The 26,979-nt window shown below is 35.6% G+C and overlaps 1 protein-coding gene across 1 annotated transcript; it reads left to right on the top strand.

Annotated features, from left to right (window-relative positions):
• Positions 1-15,107: 15,107 nt before the first annotated feature.
• Positions 15,108-18,181, top strand: LOC143560133 (uncharacterized). The gene is made up of 3 exons (XM_077048510.1): positions 15,108-15,430; positions 15,512-15,995; positions 17,277-18,181. The coding sequence occupies exons 1-3, from the start codon at positions 15,108-15,110 to the stop codon at positions 18,015-18,017; spliced, it is 1,548 nt and encodes a 515-aa protein (XP_076904625.1). The 3' UTR covers positions 18,018-18,181.
• The last annotated feature ends 8,798 nt before the right edge of the window (positions 18,182-26,979 follow it).

Here is a 26,979-nt window from a genome sequence, read left to right as displayed (position 1 = left end):
GAGCGCACCATGTTAAGAACCAGCGTGAGCATATGTTATATGCGCCATGCGCGAATGTTTTGGCTTTATGTTTTCATGTAACTTAACGTTATGTTGTCTATGGGTTGACCATCCCGCATGATGCTAAGGCGGGTGCATCCTAAATCGTTTATGCGCGTGCGGAAGGGAACTATCCTCCCCGCATGGCGGGAACATTGAGAGCCAGTTTGTCTGAAGCTCCAAGATGGAATTGACTTCAACATAACTGATCACTATGTTGAAATACCAAGACCACCTGGAGAATCTACAAATGAAACTCAATGTCCCTAACTGCGAGAAGGTTACGCACCTACCCGCAGCAAAGAAATGTCCTTCACGCAGAAAGCTATGCGCACAAAGTGATGCGCACAGAACACTTAGTCTATTCTCCAGACATAAGGAGATTACTCCCGCCCAAAAGGAAACAGTGGCGTGTTTCAGAGATTTTCCACTTTTTACTGTACACTGACAAAAGTACCTGAAAAAGCACACTGTAACATGAAAAGTCAACTGTCAGCCACCCTATTCTCACCAACCCCAGACCTGCATGTCCTGTTCAAATCAATTCAAGATCTTTTGTCCACTCCTCCACTTTTAAGTAAACAATAAACAATAATAATTTCCATACTTTATCATCATTACACCTAGATATGAAAAGATTTCAATCCCCTAAAGCAAGGGATTGTGTTCCCTTGAGTTTGCCTATAAATATGTAACCTAAATTATCACTCAAAACACACTCCAAAGAACTGCAAACTTGCACTAATCATCTCCCGAGCATCCGTTATTTTCGATTCCGTTCCAGTTACTAGGTAAGCCGAGGTTATAAACTTGAGATCTACTTTCCAAACCTTATATTCTCCTATTTCTCGATCTTAATATATATACTTCTTGTTATTTAATCGTATTCTAGACCTTCGATTCCGGGGCTAACACCAAGAAAACCCGAATCTCGATTAATCCCTTAACAAGAACCACAGGTGAGTCTCACAGCCCCTATTTTCACTATTTTCACTATTTTTAAACTGTTTTCGGGGCGAGGGACACGTACTTAAATAATGTTTTATCACGGTATACTTACAAGCTATGCAAGCGATTATGTGTTTAAGTTATGTTTCATGATGAGCAATGCAAACGGTTATCTCAGGTTTACGATGTATGTGCGCTAGAACTCGAGTAAGTGATCACTTTACCATTGGAACTCTAAGGGTAGGGACTGCTGGTTTGATCCACCCACTCGTAGGGGTCGCACCTCTTTGCATGGACGAGTGCCTAGTATGGTCATGGGGCAGTACTATGGGTTTGAACCCGCTCGTAGGGGTCGCGCCTCTTTGCATGGACGAGCGCCTTGTTTTCCGGCACAACGTCCGCGCGTAACCCGCGGGACGGAATTATTATTTTAGCTCGTAGTGGCAGCGCCACTTTGCATGGACGAGCACATGTTCCTGAAACGTTCGCGCGTAACCCGCGGGACGGTATTACTTATTTTAGCTCGTAGTGGCAGCGCCACTTTGCATAGACGAGCACGGTTCCCAGAAATGTTCGCGCGTAACCCGCGGAACGATTTTATCAGAATATGTTGATATAACTATGTCTTACCAAGCATGTGTTTTAATGATGCTATCAGAATTATGTTTCAGAATGATTTGTATCAAGATTATGATGCAATACGATTTATCAAGTTACTAAGACTTGTGAACTCACTCAGTTTATACTGATTCAAATGTTTTTACGTGTCTTTCAGGAGATAACTAGGTAGCGCATGGAGTCACACTTAGAGCACCTCACGCTGAACATCTAAACTAGCTTTTTGGAAGATTTTAGTTCTATCCCTTCGATGCGCGTGGTTGTTCCCGCCGCGCATGGGGATATGGCGTGGAAATCTTCAACAATTTTTATACTTGGATGTTTTTATGTAAATTTTAAACAATGTAATGTATTTGTATTAAACTTTTCATGCGCAATGAAAATCTTACTTTGAATGTTTGCAATGGCCCGTGCTTAAGTATCAATCCCCACTCGCGCGCGCCCGGCTGTTTCCGCCGCTCAGGGCCGGGTGTGACAGCTTCAAAGAAGTTGCACATGTCACAAGAGCAATACATTGAAAAGATGCTTAGCAGATTCAAGATGTCTAAAGTTAATGTGGTTAGTACACCTCTTACTCCCAATTTTAAGTTAAAGATTGCCCTATTTCTGAGAAAGAGATTAAAGAGATTGATGGTGTTCCATATGCATCAGCGGTTGGAAGCTTGATGTATGCAATGGTATGTACACGGCCTGATATTGCCCATGCAGTTGGTGTTGTTAGTCGGTTCTTGTCAAATCCGGGTAAGAAGCATTGGGAAGCAGTTAAGTGGATTCTTAGATATCTACGTGGTACTTCCAAATTGGGTATAACATTTGGAAATGGGGAGCCGATGCTTGTTGGCTACACGGATTCTGATATGGCAGGAAATAAGGACAACATGAAATCCACTTCTGGATATTTGATGTTATTTGTAGGGGGAGCCGTGTCATGGCAGTCAAGACTGCAAAAGTGTGTTGCTTTGTCTACTACCGAGGCAGAGTATATGACAGCAACAGAAGCATGCAAAGAATTATTGTGGTTGAAAAGATTTATGCAAGAGCTTGGCTTTATGCAACAGCGCTACGTGGTTCTTTGTGATAATCAAAGTGTTATTCACCTTGCTAAGAACTCTATGTTTCATAAGAGAACAAAATATATTGATGTGAAGTATCATTGGATTAGAAATGCTATTGAAGACAAGTTGTTAGAACTTGATAAAGTCCATACCAATGATAATTGTTCCGATATGCTGACCAAAGCTTTGGCAAGGGAGAAACTGAAGATTTGTTGCTCGCTCGCCGGGGTGGTGAGTTCTTTCTTATAGACAAAAAGGGGGAGATTTGTTGGGTATTTTTTGCCCCTGAGAAACCCAATAAATATTTATCCTATATGGGTTATTATTATTTATTAATAATAAGAAAAGAAATAAAAAAAAAAGTAAATGGTTTTACTGCATACGTAAGCAAATACCAACTTTGGGTTGGTAGGTTTTTCTTTGGCCCATGACCACAATTTGGTGTGGTAATATTTTCTGGATGGGCTTGGCTTTGGAGATACGTAACATAAGAAATATATATGGTTTTATGTTTCTTTTGATTTGGAATTCAATTCTGCCGACAATACATACATACATTACGAATTATATATTGTGGGGGTATTTTGGGTTCTTTTTGCTACTGTCGACATCAGAGACGAAGGAAACAAGAAAGTTTTGGTGGTTTATTCCTTTGGTGTTTTGAGAAGATAAGTGACGTGTCAGAGGTCGATTTATTCTCTTGTTGGTGATACCTCTTACTCGTATTCCTTTGTAGTCTGGTTCCATACACTTGATGTTAGTCTGTACCAAGTATATGATGATTTGTGTATGCCTCTAGTTTTACCTAGAGAAAGAACTTTTGTATTGCTCATTATTGGTGATAGTGAATTTGAAGCGGCTCTAGTAGTCCCGTGGTTTTACTCTCGCCTTGAGAGGTTTTCCACGCTAAAATTTATTGTGTCATATTTACTTTTAGATTACCCTATTTGTTTGCATCCTCATTGGTTCATTCGGGTCGGAAAAAAGTTTAGCCAAACGAAGTTTAATTCCGCATTTTTGTTTACCGTTCGTGGTTAGGTGGTCGTTTTTCCCAACAGCATCAAGAGGTTCAATTCATTTAATTATAAGAATTCTTAAGACTTTTATTAATAAGACGTCAAAAGGTTCAATTCATTTATTGGAAACCCTACCCAGTAAAACTTAAACTTTCTAACATCAACCGAAGACCGAAACAAAGTAACAACGATAAAAGAAATTTTTAGAACCACCACTACATAAACTTTTTTTATATTCAGAAAACATAAACTAGACCAAACCAAGTCACATAAAATATATAGCATGTATGGTAAGTTTATCATCACCCATCCAAAAGTTAAAAAAGAGCTTAAAATATTAAGTGACAACACTGTCAAAATAGTTAATATCATGAATAAAGCTATAATTATTTTACCTAAATTTTCATGAGAAAATAGCAAAATGAGCTGGAAACCCACTTTAGTACTTTTTATTTATTTATTAAAAGCTATCCTTAAAACTTGATTTGTCAATAATACGTGGTTATGAACAGACAAGGCTGTCGAGGTCCCACTATATATATATTTCCGTGATATCGGGATCTAAAGACCGAATTAGTTAGGGTATGTATGTATGTTAATGAACTTAATATAGGTCAACACTATATGTTAATAATGTAGGCTTTCAAGTTTCAAACATCAAATTGAATATGGGCTGATTGGTTAATCAGAAATATATTTCTTGGCCTTTTTTCTTTACATCATGGCCAAAGTCCATTCTCAATCTGGGTTATTTATGTTTAGAGGTGCACAAATTAGGATTTTTTAATATCCGTATCCGAATCGGGTTGGGATATGACCAAGTATTAGAATATCAGGTTTGGCCATATCTGGGTCGAGTGTGTCTCGAGGTATTTTCTCTAAAAACCATATCTTATGCATCGGGTTCGGACCGTGTATTCTAAAACCAGGTATTTGTATACCCTGTTTCCGGGTATTGAAAATCCTATTTATGTGTTTTTTATGTATTTTTCAGGTATAGTTTGTGTCACACCCCGACCAAAGGCGGCGGAAGAGTTTGGGCTTGTTGTGGTGGTTGAGGTTGGGTGACGACAAAGTTTCGGTAATTAGTCTTGGGTTTCTTCTTGTTGTTGTTGTGTCGGGAGGAGTTGGAGTAGTTTATAGCTTGGGTGCGGGTTCAATTTTGGCTTGGGGAGCGGGCTCGGTTTTGGATTTCTCGATTGTTTTCTTGAGGGTTAGGGTACCCTCCTTCACGTGATTTTCCGATAGCCAACCGGTTAACGTGATGGCTTTCTCAAGGTTCGCAGGTTTGCTACTCATGACTGAGTCCCGGATTTTCATCGGTAAACCCCTAATATATTTGTCAATTTCACGTTCGGTTGGGGTGACCAAGTGAGGTACAAGAACGCTTAGCTCGTGGAAATGGAGCGAGTAAGCGGCGTTATCACCGCCTTCTTGTTTTAGGTCCCAAAATTCTACCTCAAGCTTTTGGAGCTCGTGTTTATGACAGAATTTCTTCTTCATCAGCGCCTTGTGCTCGGCCCATGGAAGAGCCATGGCCACATCCGTACCTTGGAGGTGCATGACACTACCCCACCATGTTAGGACGGTTCTCCTAAACATGCTTGAAGCGAAGTTTGTCTTTTTCGCTTCAGGGCATTCGCTGTGTAAAAACACATTCTCCACAGATTCGAACCACTGCAACAACGTAGTCGCACAGTTGGTTCCATAGAATTCGGACGGGTTGGCACTAGTAAATTGTTTAAGCAGGTAGGATGCGGGTTTGGGCTCAATAGGTGCAACAACGGGTGCGGGTTGGTTTGCTTGTATTTGGGTTATTAGTTCGAGAATCACAGCGGCCATTTGCTTGGCGATGATGGCGGCCATACGACGAGTGGAGTTCTTGCGCGGTTGGTGTCTTAGCGGAGGCATGCTAAAAAATTATAAAGAAAATGGGATAAGTTGGGTAAAAAGGAAACGAATATAAAGGTGTATAAAATAAAATAAGATTTCGATTTTTGATTTGTGAATCCTAGAATTAGTATGGAGAAGATGTTAGTGTTAGATAAAATATAAAACTTTGTTTATAAATAACAAAACCGAAAACAATAGTAAATGGTTTTTTTTTTTTGAGAATTTAAAGCTTAAAAATTTGAGATTTTGAGATTTATAGAGTTGGAAAAATCGTGCATGAACCCCCATGACTTGATATTCTAACACTAAAAATTTTTATAAAACAACATATTTGAGTCTAAACATGTGTACGAACCACCGAAACTTTTTCATGTTTTCGACTCAAATAACGATAATAACACAATAAATCGAGATACAACGTCATGTCAAAACATTAGTCCACGAAATCACCGTAGTTCTATTGTTTTAACACCGAAAATTAGGATGGCGACCGGAATGCTCGCATTCGACTACTTAAAGTATTGACATTTATAACACGATTTATGGCCTAGAAAACGAGCATTATAACTCAACCATCCCAGGTAAGTAAATCACCTTCGATTATTGGAATCTTTTTGTCAAATTGTCATTTTATAATTTCTCGTTTCCTATGATGGCTACAAACCCGAAATAAACGCAACCTTTAAGGGATTTGAAACAACGGGATCCAAGTTAATCTTGTAATCCATAAAACACAATGAAAATCTACTTTTTGCGTTTTAAGGTAAGGATACCTTGGAAATACTATGAAAGTGTGTGTATGTGATCATTTAGGATATTGATGAATTTTAAACAAGTTAATAAATAAACATGCGATATGAACAATTAGATAGAGTAAACACGTATGAACACACGTATAGGACCCTAAGCATAACAATTCTAGGTCGTTACGTCTAACCACCTATCTTAATTGTCATGGCTCTGATACCAATCTGTCACACCCCGACCAGAGGCGGCGGAACATGCCGGGGTGCAACGATTGCTCATAAGCGCATGACACTATTTAAAGCGACAATATTTAACAAACTCATTTCATTTCACAACATCGAAAATGTAACATAACCAAATATTCATAACTCAAATACAACAAAATATAACAAAATATAGCAAATCAAATATTGTTCATTTTTGCTAATATCCTAACGGTATTTGTGACATTTTATTCACCGAACTCCATAATCAACCTAGATGCAAACCTGTAACATTTCATAAAATAAAGTTTATCAACACAAAGGTTGGTGAGCAATTCATAAGTTTGAACAATAGATATATAGTATGAAAAGCCACAAAACTAGTATACAAAAACCATAAATAATAGCTATAAACTTGGATAAATAGTTATCGCTAACAAGTTAGCGACACCCAACTATAAGGGGTTGCCAAATAGTTTAGGATTTTATAGTTATCGTTAATTGCATTACGTTAACGACACCTTGCCATGAGGGGTTGCCAAATGGTCTAGGATTTATAGTTCCACCATCCAAAAGCGATAAACACATAGTCAAATAAGCATAGAACACCAAATCGAGCAATTATTCAAGTAAGGTATACAACAACGTTTGTGGTTTAAGACCCAAGTATAAAACATTTAGTTTATATAAGTTGAAATGTCACCCCCAAAATAAAAGATAGAAAACGGGGTATGAAGTTACTCACGTTCAAGTAATAAACTTGAAAGATTGATTATTTGGAGATTTGCCGGAACGACGAGTTTAACGTATGAAGCCTAAATAAAAGAAAGTCTTGGATTTAGAAAGGTTGTCTTGAAGATCTTTAAATAAAATAATTGTTGCAAAAAACTAATCAATTAAAGTTCAAGGTTTAAAATGTAACCATTTAAGAATTTATAATAATAACACTTTAAAAAAATGTAAGTTTGCTCAAAACCGGGTTAAAGTATCTAACCTTAATATTTACTTAACCAATGTTAAGTAATAAGGTGGGGAAAATTCTAAAATGCAAGTTCCATTAGGCTAAAGATACTAAAACGGTTTTTTAACGACTGTTCGGGTTGTCGGTTCGGGTCTTGACAAATGGTCAAACCCAAAGTCAACTTTCCAAAATATTATTTGTTATGATATAACTCATTAAAACATACTAACACTTAACCAAGTACGTAGATCTGTTGTTTAGAACTAACAACGCACGTTAAGCGAGTGTTCGGTTTTGTCGGTCCAAACTATGTTATGAGATCAAGTTGGATCCAACTATTCCAAGTAGTTAAGAAAATAATTAAAATCAGTTTGTAAACTATTTTTTAAAGAAATATACAAGTCTTGATAACTAAAAACACACTTGTGTGTCTTAAGCGAGTAAAAGTCGGTATAGTTCGGTCTCCATCTCACAAATAGTTCATAGATGGTTTCTACATGCCCAAATATCATAGAACTTGTATATTGGTTTATAAATGAAGAAAACTTAAATTTTACAACAAAAAAAGTTAACTACAAGCCTTTTAAGCAAAAGTTTCGGTTTAGTTCGGTTTCCATCTCCCAACGAGTTCATAGATGGATTCCATATGCTTAATATCAAAGAACTTGTAAAAATGATTTTTGAAACTCAAATCTAGCAATAAACATGATTAAACAACTATTTTAACAAAACTAGTAAACAAAAGTTCGGTTTCCGGCTTGGACTAGTTTCGGTTAAACCGAGGTTAGTCTTATACAAACCCACACCATGGAACTTGTAAATAAGATGAACAAACTAAAGGGTTAGAAGTTAGTCATAAGTGATATGTATAATAAGTTATGTGTGTGTAAATATATATCAAGAACACGAAGTCCTCCATGAAGCCTTGCCTTATGACATTCGAAACTTAACTAGCCAAAGTCGGTGAGGTAACAAATAAAGGAAACAAGGGGTGTGTAACACCCCGACCAAAGGCGGATTATACATCGGGGCGCCACGTATTGTTTCATTACTCGTGACACTATTGGGTGTCAATATTTAATAAATATATTCATTCGCGCACGCGCAAAGTAAACATAAGATAACATAAATCATCATAAATCAATATATTATAAATCATAGTATTCGAACAGCAATAACTTGTCTTGATACATTTTAATCTAGGTCCAAAATAAAGAAAACTTCCTACGTGTCCTCAAGCTCCAAAACAGCTACTGCAAACCTGAACATGTGTTAAAATAAACGTCAAACACTTGCGTGTTGGTGAGAAATCAAGTTTAATACAATACATAGATAACAATAAATCTGCGCGCAACATGTGTATGTCTGGTTTTCAACAAGGGTGTAATCCGATCGGGACCAACTCTAAGATTCATAGACTGCCAGTGCTCACAATTGAGCTCACAAACAAGAAAGACTGTGCAAGTGTAAACAAAAGAGAAAATCATAAACGATAGTTCTCCCGTGTTCATCTAATGGTACCATGAGAACTGCGGAATAGACCGACAAGACGGTTAATGATCCACACATACAAATAAACAGCCAAGTCTACGTCCTCAACACATGGGATACTGCGCGACTAAAGTTCATAAACAGTTTAAGACTCTAAGTTTGTATGAACACATGAACATCCCAAAACATTAAAAGTAAAAAGGGATTAGGTACGAGATTACTCACTTGATAAACGATGCGGTGTAAGATAAAGCAAGAACCAACTTTAAACAAGCACAAGTTAACCTATAAATAAGATTATTGTTTTAATGATTTGTTTTTAGTCTTGATTACAAGTTAGCATAGTAAATTATTATATATATATTACCGGAAAAGCAGGGCAGAACAGGAAGGAAGACGGAGGCAGAGAGAGGAGACGGCAGAGGAAGAACAACGGCAAGGAGCAAGAGAGAACAGGAGAATTTAAGTGCTTTGTGTGGGTAGTGTTAGGAAATTAACATTATTATTTATAGGGAAACCCTAGGGAACACAATCCCTAGAAAAGGGGAAAAGATCTCCAAAAAGTAAAAGATTCCAAAAGCAAAAGATATCAAAAGATATGGCAGCTGCAGGGGACAAGAGAAAAGCTGACAGGTAACAGTAAACAGGCATGGGCGGGTCAGATAAAGGTACTGGTCAAGCATGGAAAAGCAGATCTCAAAAGATAATGTCAGTCACTTTTTCTGTCAACAAATGGGGTTGGTGCGCATGCTGCGCCAAAAGTGGCTTTTCAGACATAAGATAGGTCAGGTCAACAGCACAGAAGATAAGACAACACAAAAGCAAACGGCTGGACAAAACAGAAGAAAAGACTCAAAGGGTTAGCGCGAGAAGGCTGAGCGCGAAGGCAGACACAGAAGGTCAAGAGTGCGCGAGCGCGAAGGCAGACAGAACCAACCTTAACGCGTCGCGGGAAGAACTACATTTCTAAGCGCGCCGCGGGAAGAACTTCAATTCTAAGCGCGTCGCGAGAAGAACTATATTCCTTAGCGCGTCGCGGGAAGAACGGTATCCATAGCGCGCCGCGGGAAGAACTAAAATCCTTAGCGCGCTGCGGGGACAGTTCGTCTCGCGTATCGCAGTAACAGGTGGTCTTCACGCAGGCTTCCTTGCAAGGAGTCTAGCGCGTGGAACTGCGCAGACAACCTTAGGCGGGAAGAAACAAAGGACAAGGAGAGAGTAAGGAGAAAAAGAAGGAAACAAGGCTGAGGGGTTAAACAGGAGGGCGGGACGGCGACAAGAGAAAAGAAGGCGGAAAGAAAAGAGGAAGAAGGAAGAGGGACGGGACGGCGGAAAGGAAGAGAGAGAAAGAGGCGGGAAGGAAAATATATTATTATTATTAAAAGTAAAATTAAATCATAAAAGAAAGAGATCGGGTCAGAGAAACGGGTACCTGGGTCGGGTCGGATCGGGGCAGATGTCACAGGGTGTGTATTATATATATGTTGTACCACCATATTCAATAGTTAGTAATGTTAGATGAACAAGTTAGAATGAAAGACTATAGTTAGTTTGACTTGAGAAGTCAAAACTTCAAGAATACATAAGAAATAACAACCTTGAATCTATGGAGTTTGAGAGAGTTTTTGGAGATGTAGCAAGAGTAAAATGAAGAAGATGGGTGTGTATATATAGGGAATGAGTGAAGGGTTGGGTATAAAGATTCTTTTATGATTTGCATAAAAATGGGTATGTTTAAATGGTCAAACAATGCATAATATAAAAAAACAATATTTTATATATTTTAAATGACAAGATCCAATATTTTATATATTTGAAATGTTCGGGTTACAAACGGGTCGGGTTTACATAACAAAAGTGACCCGAAATTGACGAATGTCACAATTTGAGTTTTTGAACACACTGCACTTTTTTTTTTGGTTTTTTTCGGGTAATTCGGGTATAGATTGGGTATTTGAAAAACCTGGTTTCGAGTATTGGAAAAACCCAGTTCCGATTTTTGGGTATAACCGGGTACAAGTTGGGTCCAGTTCCGGATACAACTTTTGGTACTGAAATGTATACCATATCCATACCCTACCAGGTATTCCAGGTTGGGTTTTTGTGGATCCGGTTCTAGATTCGGTTTTTTTTTCACCTCTATATATGCTAATGTATAGTTTTCATGTATGTATGTGGATGCTTCCGTTAAAAATTAAAAACTAATATAGTTCAAAAATAAATGGTCTCTAAAGTCTAAACAAATCTCTTTGTAATGGAATTGTTTATTACGATATATTCAAGGCTTGTCAACTTAACAATATAAGAGTACGTTAATTCTTAGACCATGAGTAGTTATAAATTCTGTGACCCAGACATTATACGTCACGTGACACCCAGTTAAAGTTATGACTTTTTACAAAAACATGGTGTAGTCAAAAAGCCCCATCCTGGACGTTATGCGTCATGTGGCGCCCAGTAACTTTTACATTTTTTTTAATTTTATTTTCACAAATCAATAATAATAATAATAATAATAATAATAATAATAATAATAATAATAATAATAATAATATCTTTCAACTGGGTTGGGCTCAACCGGGTCAAGGCCCAAATAATAATAATAACAACATCACAAATTTAGGGTATTTGTTATTATATCCTCCGTTTGTTTAATTTCACCTTCTTCACCGCCTCCATCTGCTGCAGATTTCAGATCCCTAAGGTTTGCTTTCATTCTCTTTGTAAACAAATCTTCAGATACATGGCATCATCAATTGGCTAAAGAGATCCATACTGCATCTAATCGCGCGTTATATACAAAACGCCGGGAAAAATGAAAAACCCAAAACGCCCGGGGGGGGGGGGGTGCCCCCGACGTTATACTCCAAAACGCCCGGTATAACGTCTGACTACGGATGGTCTTATATCGGTTACAATTTCACAAATATACAAGTGTTAATTTAATGTGATAAAAATTTGTAGTGAAAATATGCAAGAATAGATACCGACAATGACAAGTTTTATTTTTGTTTTCTACTCTGTTTCAAGTGTTTTAGTGGTAAAAAGAGATGATTGGGTGGGTCAGTGTTAGTCATTTATCCAAATTGACCGTTAAAAATAAAAATTTATTTTGTTAAAGGCAAATTTTTTAAAACAACAGATATTTTCACTTTGTCTCAAATGATAAAACTCACAATATTTTGGTCAAGAGTCATACATTTTGGTCACTACAACAAACTAATGATTATATCATACAGTTTATTAGTAAAAGACTTTAATTTATAATTCGTAACCACTAATTTTTAGAAAGTTAAAAATCATTTTTTTAATTTTTTTTTTATTTTGAACGACCAACTAAGTAACGCCGTATATTCCGTAGGCGGTTCCCATTGGCTAAAGGTAGCCCGAGCCGACCATTGTATTAGGTTGAGTACATGTGTACAAGAATTTCAAGTCACGTGTTTCGCACGGGGAATTTTTATGACGTACCCTAGACCTGCATTAATTTATAAAACATTTTTTTTTATTTTTGCAATATCATAGATAAAAAAAGGTTATAAGTTTCAGACTATGATATGTTAAAACAAATTTTCACATAAAAAAATCTATTTAAAAATATTCATAAAATAATCTTCATCAATCTATTTTATTTTAACAATAGGGTTGGTGGTTTATGAGTGAAGAAAACACTTTTAAACACCCTGGACAGGGATGGTTTAGGAGGTCTTTGGTAAGTTGGGTTAAAGTCCCGTAAGTTTCCAAAAAAAAAAAATGAAAAAAGAAAATCACAAAAGAATTACCATTAGATAATAAATACATAGGGTTAAGTACAAAGCATTGCATAAATTAGATGTGGTTCAATGGTAAAACACTCATTTTATTAGTTAGAGTTAGGGGGTTCAAATCTCTATCACCAATTTATATGAGAGATATGAGGGATGCCCTTGTTTGCCAGAGTTCGAGTCCTGATCTCACCCGGTTTTACCAGCTCCTCACTGTCGTGCCATTTGGCGGACGTGGGGGTCAAATCTCTATCACCAATTTATATGAGAGATATGAGGGATGCCCTTGTTTGCCAGAGTTCGAGTCCTGATCTCACCCGGTTTTACCAGCTCCTCACTGTCGTGCCATTTGGCGGACGTGGGGGTCGGGTTTTATCCGGTGAATCCCTCAATAGGTGGACCGCTAGGGGCTCCGTCTGTCCAGACTAGTGGCCGGCTCGAGTTACCTTTAGCCAATGGGGGGCCGCATACAAAATACCCGACGTTACTTAGTTGGTTGTTCAAAATAAGGATAAAGCATTGCTTATTTGGTAACTGGTACAACCAAACCCATTTCCCTCACGCCTGTTTGCGTGACCATAACTCTATTTATTACTGGATTATATTGAATTTCAATAATATAAGAGATTACATTACATTATATTCAATAATATAAGTATTTTATGTGGTTTTTATACTTAATTGTCTTTAATCTATATCTATATCCTTTACACCTAATAATTCAGTTGTCACCAATCATTGAACATATGAACAGTAGTAATCTTTTAACTATGGATCGTAATATATCCATTCGGCTTAACTGTACTTCAATAAAAATTTTATGATCAAATTACAAGAAAATGATTAATTTTATAAATCTGAAGAATGAACTACGGACCCATTCTAGTTTCGCCCATCACTGTCGTCTCTCGTCCCAAATACAAACATAAACCGCAAACCTCAGCTAGAAACGGAGAATCGAAACTCTAAATTGTAATAGATAGAAAGGTGTTAAGTAAAAGGAACTCGTAACAGTTAAATTTGAAATAAATATTAAATCGCTAAAAGTTGAAAAGTGCCTAACGATCCTTTTTCCATGTAAACTTTTTGTTAGATGTTATTTGGTTTGTGACATTAGAATGGGCATCTAGCATCTTTCGTTGACTTATAAAATTCATATAACCATGATAACAAATGAAATACTATATATAAAGGCTAAAAAAATAAGAACATAACTATGATAACGTTCCAAAATACAGCAACACAGATGAGCAAATCGGAAGTTCAATATGATATTTCAAAAACGGGTCCAGCTGTAATAGAGAGACACACAAGCGGGTAACAAATTGCGCTGTAACTTTTTTTAATAGTAAAAAACGTTCCTACTAAAACACAAGAACATTCGTTGGTTTGACAATGCCGTCTTTAAGAATCGCTAAAATTTTTGGGTCTTAAATAAAACATTTTTTGTGGGGTTTAAACACTTAAAATTTTCAAATATTCTTACTTAGTTATTCTTTAGGTTGTGCAAAAAATATATATACATATTTTAAAAAAATTGACTTAAATAAGTTGATAATTAGGTTTAAACATTAAAAAATACATATTTTTTTAAAAAGAAATTCGGGGCTACCGGGGTGATCGGGTCGAGACTGTCAATCACCCTGCCCTCTTATATAGTTAGCCATGTCGCTAGAGAGTAGACCTCCCATCAAGTGTATTCGACAAGAAATTCACATAATCCTATTATTTTTATCGCAATATCTACTCGGTTTAACACATAGTGAAAGTATACTACATGTTAAGAAATAAGATTTTATTATCTATAACAAATTATTAAGTAACTCAAGTGTCACATTACACATGTTATTGAAGCTTTATAAAACAAAAACCAAATTAAATTATTATTAATAATTACTTTATCCGTCCTATTAAAATTGTCATCGTTTGAAAAACATAAAGTTTAAGGTATATTTAATGATTTTTATTTTTTTCTTACTAACTAACAATAATGCTTTTAAAATTTTGATACATTAAATATTATTTTATTATATTAGTTGTGTGTGTTTAAAGATAAACCTAAAATTGTCTAAATTAGATATTTATAATGTGACAAACAAAAAAATATTAAAAAATTTAACGGAGAGGGTAATAATAAATAATTTATAATCCTAGATAAACATTAATTATTCCCGATTCTTCACCATGGCAACACCGCAAAACTCCCAAAAAGCAAAGGGCAAAATCGTAATCACACCCCTGTTCACAACACATTCATCTCCATTCACAAAACCGGTACCTTGTTATATAATCAAACCCAAACCCATTACAAACAAATACAAATAATAAAACAAAACATAATAAACAAAAACAAATATCAAATCAACCAACACATGAACCCTTCAATAACCAAACCATCACCGGACGACACTCCGGTTCCGGCGGTTCCATCTCCGGTTCCGGCATGGGGCACATGGGAGGACCTGTTACTAGCCTACGCCGTTAACCGCTACGGCTCCAAAAACTGGGACTCCATATCGTTAGAGTTACGTAAACGTAGCTCTGTTGTGAACATCACTCCGGTTTATTGTGAACAGAAATACGAACAACTTAAACTCCGGTTCAATGACCAAAACGACGTCGTTATGGACGAATTGAGAAAGTTACGAGTCACCGAACTGGAGCGTGAGCTTCGGAATTACGATCTGTACATCACGTAATTATTATTATTATTATTATTATTATTACAGATCTGTTATGAATCTAAATATCTAATGTTATGATGAATTGATTTTAGGTCTTTACAGACGAAGGTGAAGAGATTGACGGAGGAGAGTGAGAAAACCGGTGACTGGAAAACGACGGACGCGGCGGAGGACACGGCGGTTTCCGGCGAGGAGAATGATTCCGATAGGGAGAATCAATCGGTGAACGGATCTAACGGAAACCTAGAAATCGGTAACGGAAACGTTAACGGTAACGGAGGGGTAACGGAGAATGAAAGGAATGACGTGGAAGCGGTTTTAATACCGGTTCGGGATGGTAATGGTAATGTTGGTGTTGGACCGGATGGGAGTGAACCGGTGAAGAGTGAACCGGAGTCGGATTTGCAAAGCTCGGCTAGTGTTAAGTCGATTAATGATAGGGTGCCACGTGGCACCAAGGAGGATGAAGATCAGTCTACTGATAGTGTCCCGGTTCGATCCGTGCCGTTGGTTGATTTTTTGCATAAGGTTCAGAAAGTCGGCTCGGTCGCGTTTGAGCGGCGGCTTGATCGACAGGTTCGATATTATGCAACGTTTTTGAAAGTGTTTGGTTTAAAGTACGGGTTAATAGGAGCATTTAATCTGAGTAGATTGCAACATTAGTCGTTAAAGAATAAAAATAAAAATAATTATTAAAAGTAATAAAAAAACGGAAGAATGTTATGTACGGTTTGTTTTAATGTCACGTCAAAAGAATGAGCTTTCCGGAAATATCTAAAAAAATAGGTAATTTGTTGTTTATTATATTATTTTAGGTTAATATAATATTTTTTCTCTTAAATATATAAAAAAAGTGCTTAACATAATTTTTGACATATCTCCGTCTTGGTGATAGTCGTTGGTTGTGTCTGTTTTTAATGAAAGTCAATTTTCAAAAAAAAAATATAATAATATTGAAAAGACATAAAAAGTTCAGTCAACCAAGTTTTCAACATATCTATTTTAGGGTTAATGTAATAAAAAAACAACATATTTTCTGGTGTGTTTTTAAAATACTTTTGATGTATCAAAGTTTATGAAAATCTAAATAAGACATGTTAATAACAGGAAAAAATATATATTAAAACCGTACACTTTTTTAAAGTAGTTGTATTTGTGATTTATTTTCCTAATAAATAACAACATATTACTTTTTTAGTTAAAGTTTAGTAGAGTGACACCCAGCTTTTAACACAATGTATATAATCTTATTTTGGTCGCAATAAGTTATGACGAGTCATTATTTTAAATATTTACATAGCTAGATCGAAAGATATTTTCTCCTTTTTTTAATGTTTTCGGAATTTAATATATAAAAAATTATATTTATTTACTTTTATAAAATATCAAATTCATGTTGGTTTTTTTTAGATATTTAACTCTTTATTTTATTGAAATGATATTAAAGTACATTAGGTTTTTATAAATAACAACACACTTTGTCATAAATATAAACACATAAATTATAACTTTTGAAAACACTAGAAAAAAAACGTACATCATGTGGTTAACCACGAGTCACATTATTACTATTTAAAATTTTAAAAGTTACATGCATAATATTTAAAACCAAAAACAATCATACGCAGTAAATTCTATAAATAGCCGGCTATTATATATAGACAAGCCTAACCTCCATCCTTGAAGACATAGAAATTGCCTCCAGAAAACCCCTCGACTTTAAAAACACAAAAAAAGGCTACCAATAACAAAAGAAGTAAAAAAGAGTAACATCACAAGTATAGACATAAATAACATAACAAAACAATATATAGACATAAATTATACTCTCTAAAAACAAATATACTATGTTTGCAGGAAAAGCTAAGGTACAAGAACTTAATAAAACAACACATTGATTACGAGACATTACAAACCAGACTCAAACAAGGCCAATATTCGGACGGTAACGATAAATTCTTCCGAGACCTTCTTCTTCTCGTCGCCAACACTCGCGTATTCTTCCCCAAACAATCCCTAGAATCGACTGCAGCCGATGACCTTCGACGCCTTATTCTAACCGAAATGACCTCCAAGAAAAAACACAAAACCGACCCAAAACGACCCGATTCATCCCTTCTCAAACCCAAGTTAACCGGCTCGATTGTAGTTTGTAGAAAACGAAGCTCGATAACCGCTAAACAAACAGCCTCAAAGGGTTCGGGTTCGGGTTCAAACCCCGAGAAGTTAAGTGAACAAACGGGCTCGGGCTCGGGCTCGTTTACGTTAAATAACAAAAAGAAAGGGAAAACACCCGTTAACGAACCCGAACCCGACACAAAACCCGAGAAGAAAAAGAAGTTAACCGAGGCCGAAGAGAAGAAACAAAGTGCCGCGAAGTTTTTGAACCGTATGAAACGGTCCAACGAGTCACCGGATCAAGCGGGCAAGAAGAGTTCTGGTGAAAGGCAGGTTAAAGAACAAGGGAGTCCCGGGAAGAGGAGCGTCGGTCGGCCGCCGAAGAGGGCCGCGGCTCCGCCAGTGTCGGGAAAACGCAACCGGGAATCGTTGGATTCGGAGTCGGGTTCGAAACAGACCAAGAAAAGATCAAAGAGGTGATGTAGTTATGCTAGTATTATATGTTTTCAGGTTATTTGTTTTTAGGTATGATTTTAAAGTTAGTCTAACCTTGTTGGTTTTTTCTTTTTAATGTTGTGTTACATTTGACATGTTGGTTGTTTTGGTAATTGATATTTAAGAAATTAGCAGCTTTTTGTTTTTTAATCTGTACTATTTGTTAGGGAGATGAAGCGATTAACACAAATATCAAACATGAAAACGACTTGTTTAAGGCTTGGTTTCGGTAGTTTGAACGTGTTAGTTATATGTCTTACGTTTCAAAGCTAATAAATAATGAACACCAGGCTTCTAATTTTAACCACTTTAAAAAAGTATAAAATTACGAAGGGTACCTTTTTACTCAACAAGTTTTATCATGTCTAAATATTTACCTAATTTGTCAGTCTTACAAACATGTTACATCTTACAATGAAGGAACAGAGTAGGTAATATGTATTTGTTTATATGTCTTTAATCACACCAAAACCATGTTAATAATTAATAACATATATTTCAACTTAAAAACTTATAAAAATGAAGGTCATAATATATTGATTTTTAAATAAGGATACATATCATTTATATGCAATTTGCCTGTTAAGTAAGCTTACAACAACTGGCCACCTACTTTAATCCTAATCATTTTATTTTTTGACCATATAAAAGTCAAACAAATCTCAGAGTTAACTTTACAAACACATCAAACCACTTTAATGGAATCAATCGACATGATCAATGTCACATAAAGTCTTTGAAGGGATTGGATTATGCAATTTGGCAACTATTCTTCACTTCGTAAATACAGTCTCAACGATGATGGTCTAAGAATAGAAAATACGCAACGGTATAATAGTAAATAACTTTAAAACATGATGCTCAGTTGTTTTTGTATGTTTAAACATAAAATATCCAACCAATTTAAATTTTGATTCTAAAACATATAATAAAGATAATTGAGCATCATGTAGAGTAATTAGCAATTAGGATTAAACTATAAATATGATGCTCAATTATATGTATATTTAGACTCAGAATATTCAATTAATTTAATTTTTGACTTAAGACATTTTTTTCGAAAATTTATAAAAATAAGCAGGTTAAACTTAAACTGGTCAATCTGTAAACCAGTTAGGTCGACATGAGCATACCATCTTTAGCTAAACTTGTTAGCCCAAAGCATACCATTTTTTTTTTGTTATGATCATAGAAATTCAGCCAAAAATAATATGTTTTGCTAATTATTTTAACTTTTAAGTACTTCGTTAGTTCCTTTTAATATGTTTTCTTAGTTGTAGCTGGGTTGGGCCTGGTTTGAAAAAGTGGGGAAGTCCAGTCCAACTCATTTAGTAATGGTTTACTTAACAAGTCTTGTCACATGCTTGGAAGACCAAGGGTATGTTTGGCAAAACTAGCTGGTAGCTGGTGGCTGGAAGTTGAAAGCTGGTGGCTGGAAGCTATAGCTTTTAGATTTATTTAGGTGTTTGGCAAAGTAGCTGAAGCTTTTAATAAACTATATAAAATGACCAAAATGGGCATAACAAAAAAAAACATAATACTAAGCATAATCTCACACAAACACATACTAGCAGGAAGCCCGCGATTCGTGACGGATGTGAAGCACGATCACATTACTCTTGGGTTTAGTATTAGTTGATATCACAGGTTGATCTCGAGCATCTTTAATCTTGGATTCAAAACTTTTAAGTTTTAGCTAAGATTATATTCACTAAACTTGTGATCATGAGTATCATTTTTTACATAAACATGAGATGTAAAAAATGATACTCAGTATCAAAGGGATTTCGTTCAGGATAATCTTCAACTTGCATTATAACCAAAGTCATACACCATTTAATATAACAAAGCTGATCTAGTGTTCTTCCCTGTTGCAAAGAGAGATAACGGGAATTTCGGGCCCGCCTTTTTTGTTTCCTTCGTAAACTACACTATCCGATGATGAACCTATACTGTTGCAAAAATCTGCACATGCAACTTCGAGTGACTGTCAACTGTATCTCATCACATCCTTTAGCATATTAGCGTCTACACATCGAAAAAGAAATTTAATTTTTATATTCACGGTCCGATTTTGACGGTTTTTAGATCAAATCGTGAGTAAATGGTTTTGATAATCGGAAACCGAAACCGAACTATTGAAAAGTAAAACCGAACCAAACCGAATCGTTATTAACGGTTTGGTTCCGGTTTGGTTTAACGGTTAGAAAAATCGGAAACAGACTTACCGAAAACTTGAAAAGAAAACCGATCGTGAAACCAAACCGATGACCGGCTTGGTCGGTTTCACGGTTTCAAACCGAACCATGAACACCCCTAGATAATGGTTTCCGAATAAGAACTCAGTGTAAACTAAAATACAAATACTTTGCAAATTGTTGTATTAAGGGTTTTTTTTTTTTAAATTAATTGCTTATCTTAAATAGAAGCAATCTTGAATTCTGCAGTTTCTTAAAAACAAGCAATGTTAACAAACTGTTAAGTGTTAACTATGAATTGAATATCAATCATGTTACTTCTATAAAAACAAACAATGTTTTATTTCTTGAAGAGGCTTAAGTCAATCATACGCAGTACCAAGTGACATAATCGACATAATTGTTCGTATGGTTCATATTAATCACATAAATCCACAAAATTAATCACACAGATAACATTACCCACACACAAATACCGAAAATTAATCACACATCACACTCGTTTTCCACCCCACCTCCAACTTAATAATCAAATAAACCACCAATCAGAAACATGTAACAGTCAATTGAAACGTTTACATCGAAAGCACATAACAACTATATACATCGATTTTAATCTGTCCTAATTGTAACCGTGCTAATATAGAAACCGATTTTTATCTATAAGGAAAAACATTAGAGCACGAAAGATAAAAGCACAAGGGAGGGGAGGAGATAAAGCAAACAAGATTAGAAATTACCTGCAAAGTGGAAATCGATGGATGACTGCGGTGGTGGTTACCGTTTAACGTTGGTGTTGAGCTACAAGGTTATGTAACGTGGTTGTTGAGGCTGCAATTGTTGATGGATGAAAGGTTATTTAGGTAACTTTTTCTAGACGCTACTGGTAGGAGCGTTCTAATATGAAGCTTTTTCTCCACTTTAAAAGCTTCAAGCTCATTCAATCAAACAAGACTTTTTATTGGGTATGAGTTTTTTCTTAAAAGTTTGAAGCTATTAGCTCCTAAAAGCTCTTTAAAGCTCCTTGCCAAACATACCCCAAATATGCCCAAACCATGAAGCAAACGGATACCGAACAGTAGTAGTAGTTTGGTTTTTAACATTTCATTTTTATAATTTTGGTTTAAAATGATTAAAACAATTAGTAGGGGTTTTAACTTGTGAATTTACGATTTAAGTTTAAAAACTCTAAAATAAAAGTGTAGCTAAATGTATACTTGCTACACCCCTTGAACTTTTAAATCTTATTTTTCTTAAAATCTAGTTTTTTCTACTTATCATCACCACTAGTTTTCTTTCGATTATGTTTTCTCTTATAGTGCCAAATAAAAATGTTTCAAGGTTTTTTGTAAAACATTTTTACTTTTTTCGTCAAAAAATAATTGTCAATTTAAAAAAACCTTTTTATTTTTTAAAATGTTTTATTATTTATTTACAAAACCACTGGTTTCATCACTAAAAAAGATTTATTTATTTAGTTTTTCAATAAACTTTTTCTAATTTATTTAAAAACGTTTTTAACTTTAATGAAAACTTCTTAAATAATAATGATTTTTCTAGGGGGAATATGAAAATATTCTTACGATTTTTTAAGAGGAGTATGACAAATAAAAAATTAACACGGGTATGTCTTTTTTATTTAACTACTTTAGTGTAACTGGATCGAGGGACTCCGAAAGGCTTACCCCGCATAAACCCACTTTACCCGAGTTCGAATCCTAGAAGACGAGCCCTATTAGTGACATATATTTGTTGAAATCAAATTAGTACTCCCGGAAGGTTTCCACGAAATTTTAGTCACATACATAGTTTGAACCCCGATACATCCTCTTACATCACACTTAACTCACCTATCATTTGTAAATTGAGCCATTTATATTGATGGCTATGTCTATGTCCATGTCTAACCCATATGTATCATGTAACTGTGTAGTGTGTAGGACACTAGGACATAAAACACGTCTTTAATAAAATTATGATTGTTTGTATAAGAAAACATACATCGATATGTATCACATTAATAAAGACATGAAGTTATTATGATTGTTTATATTAAAAAACACACACTTACACTATTTTTCTCAAAACGTATTCATATATATATGACCGAATGAAATATCTACAAATCACTTTTTATAAAGCGAACACTAAAGTAATTTATAAAGAAATGTTAGAGTAAATTATTTTTATTTTAAAATATGCGTGTTGTAATTTAAACTTTCGAATTAAAAACAACCGTTATACAACGAAAGCTTTGTGTTTAAGGATCTTTAAAGACAACCCGATACCAACAACTATTCTTTGTCAATGATGATTAGATATTCGTCAAGTCGTTGATACTTGTCATCAATAGACAATTATATACAAGAAATACATACCTTTCGATCTTATATTATTTTATTACCGGGTGATTATCAAATACTTATCGACGAAGTATCCTTACGTTTAGTTGGAATCATCCTTGTCTCTTTGGGGACCATGCATGATGCAACACCTTTTTTTTCTTGCAACATGAAAGTGAAATGTGTTTTCCTTGATTACAACATTAAAGTCTTGGTAAACTACATTATAAAAACACACATACAATTTGTACAAATATATATATATATATATGTTTAAGTATTAAATACTTGTTATTTTAAGATGATAAAAACCAAGTGATTTGAATATAAGAGATTGATTGCTCCTTTAGCATTATAAATTTTCAGTTTTCCAACATTAAAGTCTTGGTAAATTACATTATACGTGTGTGGTTGTACATGACTTCAATTTTCTATCTACATATTATTATTATTATTATTATTATTATTATTATTATTATTTCATATATCGGAAGTCTTATAAAGTTGTTTTTTTACGGGGGTTTTCAAGGGACGATTGAAAGCTCATCACAACCTTACAAGTAGACTCAGAAAAAACATTGTAAAAAAATGAAAGAAAGTATACATGATACATCACTTTCTCTTAATTAGTTGTTTACCAATTTGTTATATTATGAGAACATAAATTACGATGACATAATATTTATTTATGTGACGTGCCCCGATCTGAATCAAAAATATTATTTAAACCTAATTAACAAAAATCCAAACACTAAAAGCCTAAAAGGTAATTGCCCTCATAAATTGTTCTTAAGGGTCTATCTCAAAGGTTAGTGAGATAAGTACTCCACATCAACTATTCTTACGCACACAAGAATTACTACTAACACAATAATGAGTCAATAGGAGAAATCTTGCATTATTATTTCCCTAAACATTATTAAATTTCCATTTGCAAGAACATAATAATAACAAAAGCTCAGTATTCGTTTTTTCAATAAGACTTGATCATATTTATTTATTTAACTTTAACTGAACAAAGAAATACAAATGAACACTATACCCATTAGGGGCCCATTATTTTTACTCATTCGGGGCTCTCGATTTTCATTATCTTTTTAATTATCGGGAACGGCCTTGGCCATTTAGTTTTCTTTTAAGATTGTGCCTTTTCATGCATATTTTCATGTGGTACAAGCTCTCACTACTTTTAACATTGATATCTTATTAGTGATTAGTCTGGGTTGTATGTATCTTAATCCTTTGTGAAACTCTTGACCGCACATAGTATTTTGTAATCATTATAAGGCTAAGGGTAATGGAGCTTGGTTGAGCCCCAAGTGAGCCAAGCAAAATCTGACACGTAGGCGTTGATGTGGTACAGGATCAAGCCCCTCAACCAATCCCCAGGGTGTAGTGGTCCAGGTGATCAGGGGCTTAATTGATTTTTTTTATATACACAAATATAAATTAAAATACTTCATTAAAACATAAATAAAAAGGAAAATAAAAAGGAAAATAAAAAAATACATATAAATAGCGCTTTTATTTTTGTGTTGCCAATTCCTTCTGAATACGTTCTTTTTCTTCCTCCATTAGCGCTTGGTCGTATGGTGATAGGTGGCTAAAGTCTTTGGCTAGAAAAGCCAAACTCTTGAAACGGTTTATTTTGTGTCGAGCTTCACCAATCGAGTGGATGCCACTTGACAATTCCTTAATTTCTTTTTTATAGTCGCCATCAGCAACCGTTTTTTTCCCACGATCCCTACCCGGAGGGCGGCTACAATCTTGGTCTTTCAAATGACCTTCGGACAAGTTTAGGTCGAAGTCAATTTGATTCTCCGACCCGCTTGAAGAGACGATGTGCCGGACGCACTAGTTTTTGTACGTTTTGCCCCATCGCCCATGTCCTCCGCACATAGTTCAATCCATTTCGAGCACTTTCTTAACACCTCCCACAAGTAGCCATCGTCAAACGTCTTCACCACCCCATACCTCCGCAACACCTCTTGTTTCCATTCATCACAAGTGAATTGGTAAACCGCGAGATCATCGGACCCACTCGGCCGCATTCGGTTAGCATTGCGGTTATGTATGTTGGTAAACAATCCTACATATTTACGAGTATCGGCCCACCGACCCGATATCATATTATCGGTACGAGCCCTACTCCCCACTTGTTCATAAAAACATTCCCGAACCTTGGCCCAAAAAACTCGAGCTTTTTGAAAGTCGGCTACAAAATAAATAACAAAAAATGTAATAAGTACACATAAAACTTAAAAGAAATATCAAACAATAAAATTCACGAAATAATTTACCCGCGTTCCGATCTTGGGATATTTCAATCCAAGCTTTCGCCAACGCAAGCTTCTCTTCTTTAGACCACAGAGTAGTCTTCCGCTTCTCCGGTGCCGAGGGACCATCCGCTTCGCCGGTCTTCTTCCCCTTCTTTTTGTGGGATCGTTTTGCCGGCTCCAGTTGTGTTTCCGGGACCGAAAAATCAGGTTGTGACATCCCAATGAACTCTTGAAACATATCGTCGTCCATGTAGTTACATTCCTCGGGAAATTGAGTGTCGTTGATGTTGCCCCAACCCGACATGGTTTGTAACTTGATAAATTCTTAAATTATTAGAGAGAAATGAAGTGAGAATTGTGTGTTATTGTTATAAAATGGGGTAGTTATTTATAATGTGTTATTTAGTAAAAAAAACAATTTAAACTAGCCAACGACTAGTTTTTTTAATCCCAAAGCCCAACGGCTAGTTTTTCTCCCGCGACCACAGTCACGCCGCCCAACCGCGCCCCGGCTCACCTGACCTGTGTAGCGGTGTTCGCGAGTCACATCATCGGCCACCTGGACCGCGCCCCCTTCTTCGCGAGCCACTACCCACAGTCTAATAGTTACATCCTTTGCGAAACCCTTTTTCACTTGTTTTTCCTATAAAAGGTTTTATTGAATTGCACTAAACTCGTCTCATATGCATTAATCATATGCTGGTTGGTTGAAATTAAAAAAAAGAGCACATGGATGACGGAGTAACTAAAGAGACCAATTCAAGGGTAAACATGTGTCACATGTATATATTAAGTTCAAAGGGTCCTACGTTACACTCCTACCTATTCATATATTTTAACTTTTTAAGGATCTTTTCTTTTTATTTATCAACACTTCTATTTCCTAAGTTCTATAGTAGGATCACACTTTTGCATTATATTTATTACTATTACTAATATATTCCTATTACTAAATATATATAAATGAGAACTTTGGTGTCGCAAAGTCTAACGAATGTAACGAAAACGATCAAATGCCAATTTTTTTAATTTAGATCTAATTACCGTAACAAATATCACGGAGACCAATCGAATTTGCGTAGACTCGCCACCTCAACGCCCAAGATTGACACCGCTTAGGTTCTACCAATGCCTGAGTTTTATCAACTGTCGCCACCCCATTGGCCAACCTCAACTTTTTTATGTTTTTTTTTGTTTTAGTTCCGATATATAAAACACATAAGCGAAATAGAAGGAATTCTCGTCGACTTGCCGTCTCAACACCCGGGACCGATAACGTTTGAGTTTTACCAATGCCTGGTTTTTACCGATGTGCTTGGTGCGACATGCCGGGTGACACACTAGTTTATAAGATAAAAATCATGTTTGGTGTTGCAAGTGTGATTTTGTTTTGGTGTTTTAATTCGACACCGAAAAAATTCACGTTGATTGTTTGTCGTCACAACGTGCTTGTTTTTTTAAATGTTAATTTTGTTGTATTTAGATATTTTTTTGCTTTAGTTCCGATGGCGTAACTCGCTACCGACTGGATTCGGTTAACTCGCACCCTTACTACACGGGTTTCAGCCTTGGTTTAAAAAGCTTGAGGCGCACCGAGGCAACAAGGCCCCAACCCAGGGGAGAAGAGCATAGTGCAAAAGCGTTAGGCTTTTGTACGTGAGACGCACAATATTATATAAGTTGTTTTTTTATATATTTTCCATAGTTTATAGCCACATTTATTCAATATTTAAACATAAATAAGCTATATATCTGATTTAATATATATATATAACATACAAGTACAGCCTAAAAAACTTGTTACACAACATCCGGATGCACAAAATACAGTGTACAAAAGGCACACCCCTCATGGTTTATTGTTGTTACTGTTACGAAGCTAACTTGTATCAATCGAGTTAACACCGTGGATTTTGTTACCTGGCTATAGTTATAAGATGTGATTGAAATCGATTGATTTATTATTCCCTGGAGCCTATATTTATAAGGTTACAATACAAGTTACACTAGGAATCATATTCTATATGTTACTAACTATAATCTATCTAATAGAATAAAACCCCATGTTGAGAAGCAAACCAAACCTACCATAACCAATTCACAAACTTCTAGCCATCATTTCTTGAAA

This window comes from Bidens hawaiensis, unplaced genomic scaffold, assembly GCF_021521415.1.
Source record: "Bidens hawaiensis isolate Kalapana, Puna unplaced genomic scaffold, B.hawaiensis_p1.1 tig00020226_1, whole genome shotgun sequence".
NCBI lineage: Eukaryota > Viridiplantae > Streptophyta > Magnoliopsida > Asterales > Asteraceae > Bidens > Bidens hawaiensis.
The sequence above is the reverse complement of the archived record's forward strand: the minus strand, read 5'-3'. Positions and strand labels throughout refer to the sequence as shown.